The 12058-nt window shown below is 40.9% G+C and overlaps 1 protein-coding gene across 1 annotated transcript in view; it reads left to right on the forward strand.

Moving 5' to 3' along the window:
- Positions 1–12058, forward strand: part of GMCL1 (germ cell-less 1, spermatogenesis associated) — a 556440-nt gene that overhangs the window by 352559 nt on the left and 191823 nt on the right. The window contains exon 11 of the mRNA XM_069214203.1: positions 5210–5285. Coding sequence (XP_069070304.1) covers positions 5210–5285 — 76 coding nt within the window. The remainder of the gene's footprint in view (positions 1–5209; positions 5286–12058) is intronic.

Raw genomic sequence — 12058 nt, forward strand, 5'->3', positions numbered from 1 at the left:
TCCCTGCTCGGTCAATAGCTCTATGGCGATACCTGTTTCTTGGTTGAAACCTTCAATTATGCCAACCACTTTTAGCTTTAAATATATGGAAAAAGCCTTTTATGTCATTTACTGGTCCTTTTTGTTCACAGTACTAGGGATACTGGGATTTCTAAACAGATTAATAGGCCCTTCCAGGAATCTCTACACTGGAGCCAGTACTCACTTATCAACAGGAAAAGTATGAAGATATTTCCTCCTGTTGTACCAGAGAAGGGTGCCTTTTATCACCCCTATTATTTGCTCTTTACATTGAGCCATTGGCGATTGCTATCAGAATTTCCCTGGCCATAGAGGAACTAGCCTATGGCTTGCCAAAACGAAAAGTCTTTGTAGATGATCACTTAGTTTATACATCCTCTAAGGCCCAATCACTTGAGGCATTGTTTAAAACAATCATCAACTTTGCTGAAATAGGGGGATATAACATCAATAAATCTAAAACCGATCTCTTACTATTTAACTCCTCCCTGGGAACTCGTTCTAGTGACCGGGTGGCCACCTACAACAATATTCCAAAGTGCTATTTGGGAAGATGGGTGTCTGGGGATCTAGATTGTTTTTTATAGGTTAAACATATCCACTAATTTCCAAAATGTGTTCACTTTTAAATAGTTGGGACTGTCTGCCTTTTTCCATGATAGGTAGATCTGAAATTATTAAAATGAAGATACTCCCACTTTTAGCCTTTCAGCTCTCCACAATCCCGATATCGATCCCTGAAATACTTTTTAAGGTTATAGAAAGTTTGTTTTTTCATTACTTTGGAGTAAACAACCTCCTTGTACTAGCATTGAAAAGCTAGGACTGACTGAAGATAAAGGAGAATCTGGCAGTACTAAATTTGCGGTTCTACTGTCACACCTATTTTTCAGTTCTCATCCTCAGGCTGTTCAAACTAGAAAATGCATTGTTCTGCAGTTTTGTTCCTGGACTAAATTCCAGATAGATTCTACTATTCCCCCTGCTGAATAAAGTACAATCAGTTTGCAACTCCATATTGATACAGTAGCATACAATGTGCATCTATTCTACGAGTCTTATCAAGCTATTTCATTTTTTTTTATCGATACCTAGTGTGCATGCACAAATACCAGTAGACACTAAACTCCTAGGGATGACATAGCAGGAACTTTAGCTCTGAGAAGCTGTGGGATTGGGTCGAGTAGGTTGCTGAATCAGCAATGGCAGTCTGATGACTCAAGAAGCCTTGCATCCAAAAATAGAAAGGCGGTGAGAGTGGTACTGTTTCACACTCAACAAGTGCTTAGTTCTCTGAAGAATGTAGATAAGCGGGAATTGAAAAGCTTTTATATTGCCAATTCTGCGTAATCTACATACTATTTTTTATAAGGAAGCCCTGATTAGTATTCAAAGACTTTCATCTATACAAATGTGTCATTCAGTTTTAAGTTTTATTAAATCGGCCATTGTTATTAGGAACCAATATGAATTGGTCGAAGTATCTATTTATTAACATAATTCATCATCATTTTTACTATTTATGATTTTATTTTGTTGTTGGGACATTAATGCATGTAAATTATTATATGCCTATTTATCGGGTTGCTGGACATTTTGACGAAGGGAACGTACATAGTCTTGTAATTTTAGTTGATTGTAGATGTTTGCATTTTTGTTTTAATTTATATGGATTGTATTTTAAATATTTATATGTATATGTGCTTTTATGGCATAACGCCGAATAAAGATCCTTTGACTGACTGACACTTAACTAGTGCTTAGTTCCCTGAAGAATGTAGATAAACAGGAATTGGAAAGAACTAGACCAGTGGTTGAGCATTTCCTTAGTAAACGTGTGTTCACGATCAAAATTAGTTATGGGGTCTCTTTCCCTTGCACCAAAAAGACTACAGAAATTGCCATCTACGATGCAATAACTGGGAAATTGCCTCAGGTTAGTTCATATGACTGGGAGGAGGCTAGTCAACTTAATGCTACTGCATTACAAGGAGCTGGTTTTAAGCTTATGCTGTTTGCACAGTGGCCAGTGGTTCTAAATAAAAGAAACCCAGATGGTTCACCTGCTTGCCCTAGATTTTGGGGAAGATGGGACTTGGTTGCACATGATTTGGACATGCAAATCATTCAAATTTACTAGGAAATGGTGCTAACAGCTATTTAAAGCTGCCTACCTCAGTTCAAATCACCGGAATTACTGGTAATTTTAATGGGTGGCGCGAGTCATCGCATCTAAGGATAGCCCCTAAGTGAGTTTATGATGGTTCTGATTGGTAGCTCCTTTATCACATCCCACTGACGATCAGCTGTATCCCCCGGACTTTCAACTAGTAGAAAGACAAATTGGGCATTGTCTAAAGAAAAGATGAAATGTACATTAAACAGGTTGGTTATCTTAACAAGTTTAATAAAACAGCAGGATTTCTTGCTAAACTAAACTCGTTGTAGAGGAGGCTGTCTACCACATACAGTCTGGAACTCTATCAACGGCTCTGCTGAATGTTCTGAGTCCCCCTTCCTTCTGCCCCGTGAAGGATCTGAAGTTTTTTTTACTGTCCATTTTTCACTCAGGTTTTTCTTTGCCTTTGTGCTATGGTCATGTATTATGAAACTGCCCATTCCAAGAATGCAAATTAATTTGTACTTTGCATTCTGGGTCTTTTTTTTTTCTTGTTGTACTTTAATGATCATGTAAGATTAAAATATCGATGACTTAATGGCAAATTAATTGGTACTTTGCATTTTGTGTCTCCGAAGCTTTAAAATACAACAATTTTTAAAAAACGAATCCATGGACCTGCTATTACTGGTTGGTGCAAAATCTTTCTTGGACATTTGTGTTCACCGATGTGCTTTTTAAGACACGCTCAAAGGCCTCAATATCCTATAACCATTGGTGAGACGTTCTGCTCCATCTTGGAAATTAATATAATTTAAGTTAGGCCTATTGATCCCCTTGCCTGAAAGAAACAGTGAATAAGACTGTCTTGCAACAGATGTCATGCCGGGTAGATTTTCTAGTTACTACAAGTTCAGCTAGAACCTTAAAAGAAATTCAAGCTCTGAAGTATTACCTTGATAAAAGGTGCACACATATTAGAACAGTTATTTGTAAATTAACCAACAAACCTTTTCTGAGTATATTATAATGTCATTCTAGAAAATGCAAATCTGCAGCGATCCCCCACTTCGGAAACCTCCACCGTTTTACAATCCCCAAAACGATGCCTAAGGGCATTTCCTTCTGCTACCAAAAAGCGCAGGGACCCTTTTTTGCGTGAGTGACACAGCGGCAGCCCTCATGAGAAATATTCCATCCTTTGTTTCTCACATTGGTCACCAGAAGATAATTCCATACCTTTTCCCAACTTTACTGAAATTACATCTCAAGAGCTGCCACCTTGCTAGAATAAGCCTATCTGGGCAATCTCCTGCATGTTTAGAATTTCACATTTGTGTTTGTCCAAAGAAGAGTGGTCAAATGGCTATATTGTTTTAATGTTGAAGACCCTACCCAGTGGTGGAGAAGTTAATGTTACTTAAGTGTAACCCTGATTATTCATCATGGATATCATTTTTGAGTTTTTGCACAGTCCTCTTTCGTCCATGTTAAAACATAGGTATTTCTCAAAATTGAGCCTTACTTGGTTATTTTTATCAAAGGCAACTGCCTAACTGACTATGCTTGGATGGGTGATTCCTGGACTTTTAATGGAATAGGGCCTAAGCCAGGCATCTACAGCAAGTAGCTCGTGAGCTTCTGGTAGTTCTGCAGCTACCTGTAAGTAGGTCTCCTGTGTGTAGCCACGCCTACTAAATTACAAGTTTTTCCTTGGTTGAATAAATATATGAATCCCAAAATTAAATAGCATGTATTTGAGATGATGATGTGTGTATTTTCGGAACTCATACCCTGGTGTTTAGAGAAAATTGGGTGAATTTCCAAAATATATTAAATATGTTTAAAGCTGATATCTGAATGATTAATCATGAAACACAGGAGAGCATTATTGTTAATATTATACTTTTCTGCAAGGGACATTGCAGCTATGGCTGTTGTATATTAACCATATAGAGGCATTTCATATTGATAAAGCTTTTTTCACATTATTGCTTGTAATCCTGACTGTTGCGCCAATGTGCTCACCGCTGGTATTATTGCATGGGGTGGCCAGTAATGTAATTTTGACTGACATGCTCACTATTACTAGTATGCTCAGTATGATTTTCATCGCCCAAAAGGAGCTCTTATTACAGAAAAGTTTGGAGCACCTGGTCTAAACTGTTAAACATAAGTGATGTTTTGTTGCTTCATGACCACTTTGTAATTTCTCTGAGGAAAGTCAGCTTTTACTGTGTTTCATAGTGAACACTTTTGTCCAGATTATTTCTATTTTAAAACAGTCAAATTAGCTTTCCTCCCCTAGGCAAGTTTTCTTAGCAATATTCTATTCTATTTCTATTACAGATATTTCTTAATATTTTTTAATTCAAAGATTATACCCATGCATGAGAACTAGGATTTACACATAAGTAGTTTTTCAGTTTGTTGCAATGACATTTGAAACATTTTATTTCTGGTGAGATGGCGGGTTACTTAATGAGCCTAGTTCCATTTATTATTTACCTTAATTGTTGTATAGCACTTGCACACCCAGAAGGCTTACTTTATGCTGAATGTTACAAGAAATAGGCAGCATTGAGATGAACAGTGACAATGAACACTGACCATGTTAGCCTCATGATAACTTCTCTGTTCATCTACCTCATTGTTCCCTACTAACATCAACCCATAGTCAAGTCATCAGACAGCAGCAGCAATGGCAATTGAAATGGATACTAGAATATGTAATGGAGAGGTCAGGGGCGATTGTGAGCAATTCACATCTATGCTTTGTACCAGCCCTGCTAATGATTTAGTGAAAAAGGCCCTCTTAGCCAGGAGCATTTGGTTGAGTTCAACTGTGGGGACTTGCGGTTTGTGTCAGTGATTTTAACTACGCAGATATCAAGGTGGCAGTAAATTATGCTTTGCTGAAGTGATTTCGCAGCTGAATAAGGCAGATTGTGTGATTTTTTTTTTTTTTTGATTTTTTTTTTTTTTTAAACAAATCTAGTCAATGATCTATAACCTCATGTGATTTACAGAGGACACAACCAAAACTCCCATTCTTTGTTCATTTTTTAGGCCTCAGGAAATCAATAAAGAAGAAATGGAACTGAACAGCATGCGTTGTGGGAGGAAACTTTCTAAGGATGGTGATGTAAGTGTCACATCTGACCTTATTGCTTCAATTTTTTTATGTAGAATTAGCTTTGTTTCTTATTTTCAGGTATTTGGAAAAACTCATGTTTTCATTTCTTCCAAAAAGTAAAATAAGAACTACAGAGAGCCAATGAGCTCTAGGTCTGCTCCTTTCAGCCATTGGCTTTCATATGTTTTTCACGGTTTGCCATTGTTTGTACTGGCTGCCTGTCAAAGTCACCGATTTTCTAACATTAGTTTGCTTATAGCCTGCACTTTCTTAGACTAGAACTCACTTGTGGAAAACATATTATGGCCAAAGTCACCTGTGATGTATTACTGGTGGCTAGAATGATCACATTGTCCTCATCTGTAGCACACCCACCCCACCCCCAAAGGATCCTCTTACCTTCAGTCATCAACTAAAGATGCAATGAGAGTCAGGCTTCTTTTGGGGGTGGGGGGATGATATGAAGGACCTGAGTGAATGCTCAAAAAATGAAGACTGCTGACATATTTGACACAGATGATGGCTGAGATGGCCTTGTCTTTCAGAAGCTGCATCAGTGAGATCTGCAATGGATCCTTAAGCTAGTAAACTAGGCTATACAATCAAGCATTTATCTGCGTAGTGCAAATTCATGTTTCTTTTTTCTTTTCTTTTTTCTCTGTGAAAGTCTGTTGAAACAAGTTCCACTTTCAGCATACATTCCGCTACAATTTTTTGTTGGAAAATGATTTTGTTCCCAACTTTTATTATGGTTTACAACATACTTATTTTTCAGTTTTATTATATAAATCATGTCGTTGGTGGCACCTCCCAGGTCCCGACCCCATCTCAACATAAGCATACTACGAATATAGATCCCAAAATCAGGCATGTATCAAAGTTCATGGAGCAGGCTATTCAGTTACCCAAATCTCACAGTGTTTTTGAAGTCAACCTCTCGATTTGTAGATGTATTCCTCGGCCCTGGCACAGTAGTCCATAACATTCATCCAAGCCTTCACCGAAGACAGTCACTCAGCCCTCAATGTCCTTTTTGGCGAGAAGCAGGCCCCTGGCTAACAGGAGTCTAGTGCTTCTGCTATGATCCGTGAGTCCCAGCAGCATAATTTTGGACTCTGGTATCACAAGCCTTTCCACCTCTGATGACAAAATGTCACATATTTCATGCCAGTAACTTTCTATCCTGGAACATTCCCAAATGGTGTGAAAGAAAGTCCCTGTTGCCCCTGATGCACCTCAGACAGTGTGGGTCTTAGCCACCTTTCATTCTACTCAGTCGTTATAGGCTGTAGTACACCCAATGTAAGTATGAGTTGAATTGGTCTTTGTTTCATGGAGACAGCCAAGACTCTGGGGGCCATCCTTGTTTCCATCCAGTTCTCCTACAGGCTGCCCACATCACCTTCCCATTGCTCTCATAATGCTGTTATAGGATATAATGTATTGTTTATTAGAGATCTGTATATCAACAAGATACATTTCCTACCTCTGAAGGTCATAGTAACTTGGGCCTCCAAGGTGTTACATCCTGGGACATCCCGTAGAATGTCATGATGCTGCTGGAGTGTATGTTGTGTTTGGAGGAAGCTATAGAATTGTGATCTGTGCATTTCAGATGTGTCTTTGAGGTGTTAGAATGTACATATGGAATTTCCCTTCCAAATGTCACCCAGCTTGGAAATTTCTGTTATTCCATGCCTGAAAGCCCGTCAGTCACAGTGTGTTGTAGCCATGTTCCAGATCACAGAGGTGTGTAGGAAGCTGGCTCTACACCAAAATGAGGTATAGTGTGCAGAGTCCAGTAGATCCCCAGCGGCTAAAGTCGATAATACTAATGCTCTCTTTGGTGGTAGTGTGGGCGAGCACTTAGGCTTATCAGAGGGCAGCGCAAAGCATTTGTTGTACACACAAGAAATGAGCCACACACTCAATGACTGATCCAGGCCAATGTTTTTATATAGCAAAAATTTACTTTATTTTATTTCTAGAACCAAAAGAATATTTGTTGCAGGTAAGTACAGTTGTAAGTTTGTATCAATGTTATACAGTATATCAAATGTACTTTATTTAGGTTTTGCAGATAACAGTTTACAAGTAAGTAACACTTTTCAATTTCAAAAATAGGCTGGGCATATTCTCATAGGGAACAATGCAGTCCTAGGGGAGAACAAGTGTTAATACAGTTTACAGGTAAGTACTCGACTCACGATCCCAGTCTTTGGGGGTTAAGATGTCCACAGGTTCAAGTTAATCCCAAAAGTGCACCACCAGCAACACAGGGGCGGCTGGGTGCAGAGGTCAAAGTTGGTGTTGGGTTTTTAATGGAATCCTATGGAGAATTGGGGGTATTCGGAAAGACACAGTTTGAAGGTACATATCTGCAACTTCAAGGCACAGACCTGGGGGGGTTTATAGGAGCACCGGGCTGAGAGAGGCAGGCGGTGAGGCCACAGGTCAGAACCAAACATAGACCCTCAGCGGCACAGGGGGCGGCTAGGTGCAGGATGCAAAGTTAGCGTTGCGCGCCCCATGCTTGTCAAGGGGGGAACCGTGAGGGGTCTCAGAGATAGTGCAGGCTGGGACCAGGGAGTCGGTTGCGGGAAAACAAAGGCTGGACAAGTAGAAGAGGCACCCCCCCAATGTTGTTGGACCAACGGTCTGGTTCCCTAAGACCCAGGGGGCTGCGGGTGCAGGGGTACATTTGGGTGTCTGGAATCTTCATCTGATCTGGTCAAGGGGTCCTCCTGTTGGCCAGGAAGGGTCAACACAGTGTGGACTCAAGGTTGGTATCACCTGGGGACCTTCTCCGGTCCAGTGGGCCTCCTGGACTTTGGCTGTGGACGTTGGGTGCAGAGTGGGCAGGGCTTGTGGATCTGGGACAGTTCTGGAGTTCTTCTTGGATGTTTCTTGTGGACAGGGCCACTGTCCTCTAGAGCTCTTGATCCTCTGCTGGGCAGGCAGTCCTCTGCAGATTCTTAGAGGTCGGTGGTCCTGCAGGATGTGTCGCCTTTTTGCAGTAGGAGTCTTGAAACGGATGACTGGCCGGTAGGGCTAGGGCCAAGTCAGTTGCCTGGAGTCTTTACTGCTTGAGTCGGCTCTTCAGTCCCTCTTCTTCTTCTTCAGGTTGGCAGGAATCTGAAAAGCAAGTAAATACTAGATTTAGGGGTGTTACAGTGGTCAGAGGGCATTAGCCAATGGCTGCTGTCCCTGGGGTAATGTAACATGAGGCCTGAGCCTTTGAGACTCACTGCCAAGTGTTGCAGTTCCTGCAGGATGGGAGATTTGAAGCACCTCTCCGCAGAGCAAGCGTTGTTCCTGATCCCAGAGGTCACGAAGATTTTCACCTCATGGGGTCAGAAACTTGTCTGTAGTGGCAGGTTAGCACAAGACAGGTTAGAGGATTGGGTGAAAAACAGGGGGCATCTCTAAGATGCCCTCTGTGTGCATTTTAGAATAAATCCAACACTGGCATCAGTGTGGGTTTATTGTGCTGAGAAGTTTGATACCAAACGTCCCAGTCTTCAGTGAAGCCATCATGGAGCTGTGGAGTTGATAATGACAAACTCCCTGCCCATGTACTTAATATGGCCACATCTCACTTACAATGTCCTAGAATGGACTTAGACACTATAGGGGCATATTGCTCATGCAGCTATGGCCTCACCTGTGGTACACAGTAGCCTGCCTTAGGGCTGTGTGGCCTTCTAGAGGGGTGACTTGGCCTATGGTATAGGCAGTGGTTTGTAAGCATGGCACCCAGAGAGGGATGCCATGTCAACTTTACCTTTTTTATCCCCACCAGCACACACATGCTGCAATGGCAGTGTGAATGTGTTTGGCGAGGGTCCCTTAGGGTGGTGTAATAAAGGCAGCAGTCTTTAGGGACCCTCCCTGGCCACTGAGCCCTTGGTACCACTGGTACCTTTTACAAGGGACTTAGCTGTGTTCCGGCGGATGTTCCAATTGTAGACACAGTGGTACAGTTTAGGGAAAGAACACTGGTGCTGGGGCCTGGTTAGCAATATCCAAGGACACATTCAGTCAAGTCAGCGTCAACATCAGACAAAAGGTTTAGGGGGTGGGGAGAGTGGTAATCTTTCCAGAAGGGGCACTTTTCTACAAATTGTTTCCCCAGTCGGCACACCATGCAGTGTTATCCACTGAAGCGCACAATGCCAGCAGGTTATAGATGTCTTGGTCGCGGGGGAAGCATTAGTGCTTTTTCCTGACCCATATAAAAGATTCATCACATTAGGTTTCTCAAGGTTAAATATCTCAACTGTTATTGCATGGTGCTCACAGTCTGCAAATAGCCAGTCATTTATCAGTATGATGATGGTGGAAAATTCTTATACATCTTATTTTTCTCAATCTGCAAATATTTATTACAGTACTCCACCCTCCTCCCTCCTCCAGCTTTGTGTACATACCATTCACAACAAATTTCACGCGGAGAATAAGTTCAAACAAGTATTTTTTTTTTACTGAGTCTAGCAGAGGCTGCTTTTCATTGTAGAGATTAATCTTTGGGGGCTGAGGAACATCTTCAGTTGTTGTCCAAGGAGGGACCAGTGCTAAGGAGAACCTGGACCTTATAGGGCAACTGAAGTCATGTCATTGATAATCGTTTCTGGGTCACCGCCCCTCTTTTCTCTTACCTATTTAGAAAGAAGCTCCTCATTGCGCACGGAACTTGCAAGTACTTTTTGGGGGAAAGCGATGACTCAAATTACTTTGGGTCTTGTTCTCCCTGACATACTTTTTATGCTGGACTTGATAAAGTGGTCGCCACAGAGGAGTGCTCCTGCCCCTGAATTTTGCCAAAAGGGTAAGCCAACATTTGGGTACATCTGACTCATAGAGTGAGATTCCTTGAAAGAGAATGATAGTCCAGTGAATAAGGCCTTCATTTCAGACAATGAGCTTCCCTCCTAGACATGTTCCAGTACAAGTTCATCTGCAGTGATGTTACCCGAGATCAGTATAAATACATCAAGTCCCCACAGTTTGCTGTGGTTGCACCTTAAGGTATTCTGAGTAAGGATTTTTCCAAAAAGTTAAATATGTACTTTTTCTGGTACCTTAATCTACTTGAGATATTTCTTCTAAGAGTCACAAAAAGGATGACACTTACAAAGCATTCATAAAGTAGTGCCAGTTTTGGAACTAGTGATTTCACACTTGGGCGTCAATATTACCAATATAATTCCATTGGTATTGATACCAGGAGTTGTTTCTCTGCTTTCTTTACCTCTTACGTCTTAGTCCATAAACCTTTTAGTACTTCAGTCTAGTCTGATCAAACGTCCTTATTTATTTGGACCCCATTCCCTCCATTATCCTACACCTATTTATAATTGTGGTGCACGTTTTTGATTAGGGAAAATCAGATTCCAACATGTTAGCTAGTACAGATCTTTCTATGCTATTTTCATCTCGATTTGCCCTCTTGTCATTAACTGGACTTTCATGTGCCCAATTTAATTGGGAGGGAAATATACCCCACTGCATTGTTCAGCAAACAAGCATTTGCAAGGCCAATAGGTCTTGCCCATGCAGAGCTATTGGGTTTGCCAATGTGTCTTAGCCATGTTCACCAGGCTAAAAGTTAGTCGTGTTGTGGAGTGGAGGGGCTTAGTGTTGTAGAGTGGCATAGTTTAGAGTGGAGTAAAGTGTTGTAAAATGGAGTGGCGTAGAAAAAGGTATTGTAGAGTGTTGTAGACTGAAGTGGAATTATAGAGTGACCCAGAGTTAAGTGGTGTACAGTGTCACAGAGTGGAGTGTCTTAAACTCAAGTGGCATAGAGTGGCGTGGAGTGGCATAGTGGCATACAGTGGAAGGGCATACAGTGGAGTGACGTAGTGCAGTGATTACCAACCTTTTGACTCCTGAGAACCCCAACTGAATCACTTTGAAACCTTAAAACAGTAAATTGCTAAAAAATATACAAACAAGTACACACCCAGAAAAAACTCAAATTACTAAAGATGTAATTATTTTAGATTGGAAAAAAAAAAGCAAACGTCAAAAGATTTTAATGGGAAGGTTTGTGCTGCATCTTGGATATTTGGTTTTATTTCAGAAAGTTGAATCCTCAGGTCAGATTCTGCATTTTTCAAGCGATTTCTTTAATCATTTTTAGGTACATACAATCTGAGAAAGCTTTTTCCCATAAATATGTGGTTGGCAAATGAAGTAAAATCTCAAGTGTATAGCAAATGGTACATAAGTCAAAGGGGACTGCAAGGTGTATGAGTCACATATCATCCATACTGGTAGACATTTTCTAAGAGTGCTTGGTCTGGAGACGCACAAACTCAGGATTCAGAACATATCCCAGAGCATCAGGATAATTAAAGACTGGGGAAAAAAACATAATTTTCTAACTTGTACCATGCAGTTTGCATGCAGCCTTTGATGGCAGTTCTTAGCTCAATGTGCTAGATTATGATTGTAACGTATGAACTGCACTGTAACAAGAGAACCTCTGTAGCACAAGCAATAACTCTTTGTGCTGTGCACATGAAATACTGTTCTCTCTGAGGGGGGAACTCCATTGATAGTCATGAGCACGGAATAGTTCCGCTCACGTGCGGGGATCCTGGAGCACTTTTCCGTAGTATATCTTCTTAAGTTTAGATGTCCGCCTTGCTTCAGTAAGGCCTGTAGAAACATTTAAGAGAAGAACATTATGCAGTCTATAAGAATGGCCAAATTCTTCAGATTGTACTTAATACTTAAATAAGTGTCAAGAAACCTATATAATTATATATGTATATATG

The sequence above is a fragment of the Pleurodeles waltl genome, chromosome 11 (assembly GCF_031143425.1).
Source record: "Pleurodeles waltl isolate 20211129_DDA chromosome 11, aPleWal1.hap1.20221129, whole genome shotgun sequence".
NCBI classification, from domain to species: domain Eukaryota; kingdom Metazoa; phylum Chordata; class Amphibia; order Caudata; family Salamandridae; genus Pleurodeles; species Pleurodeles waltl.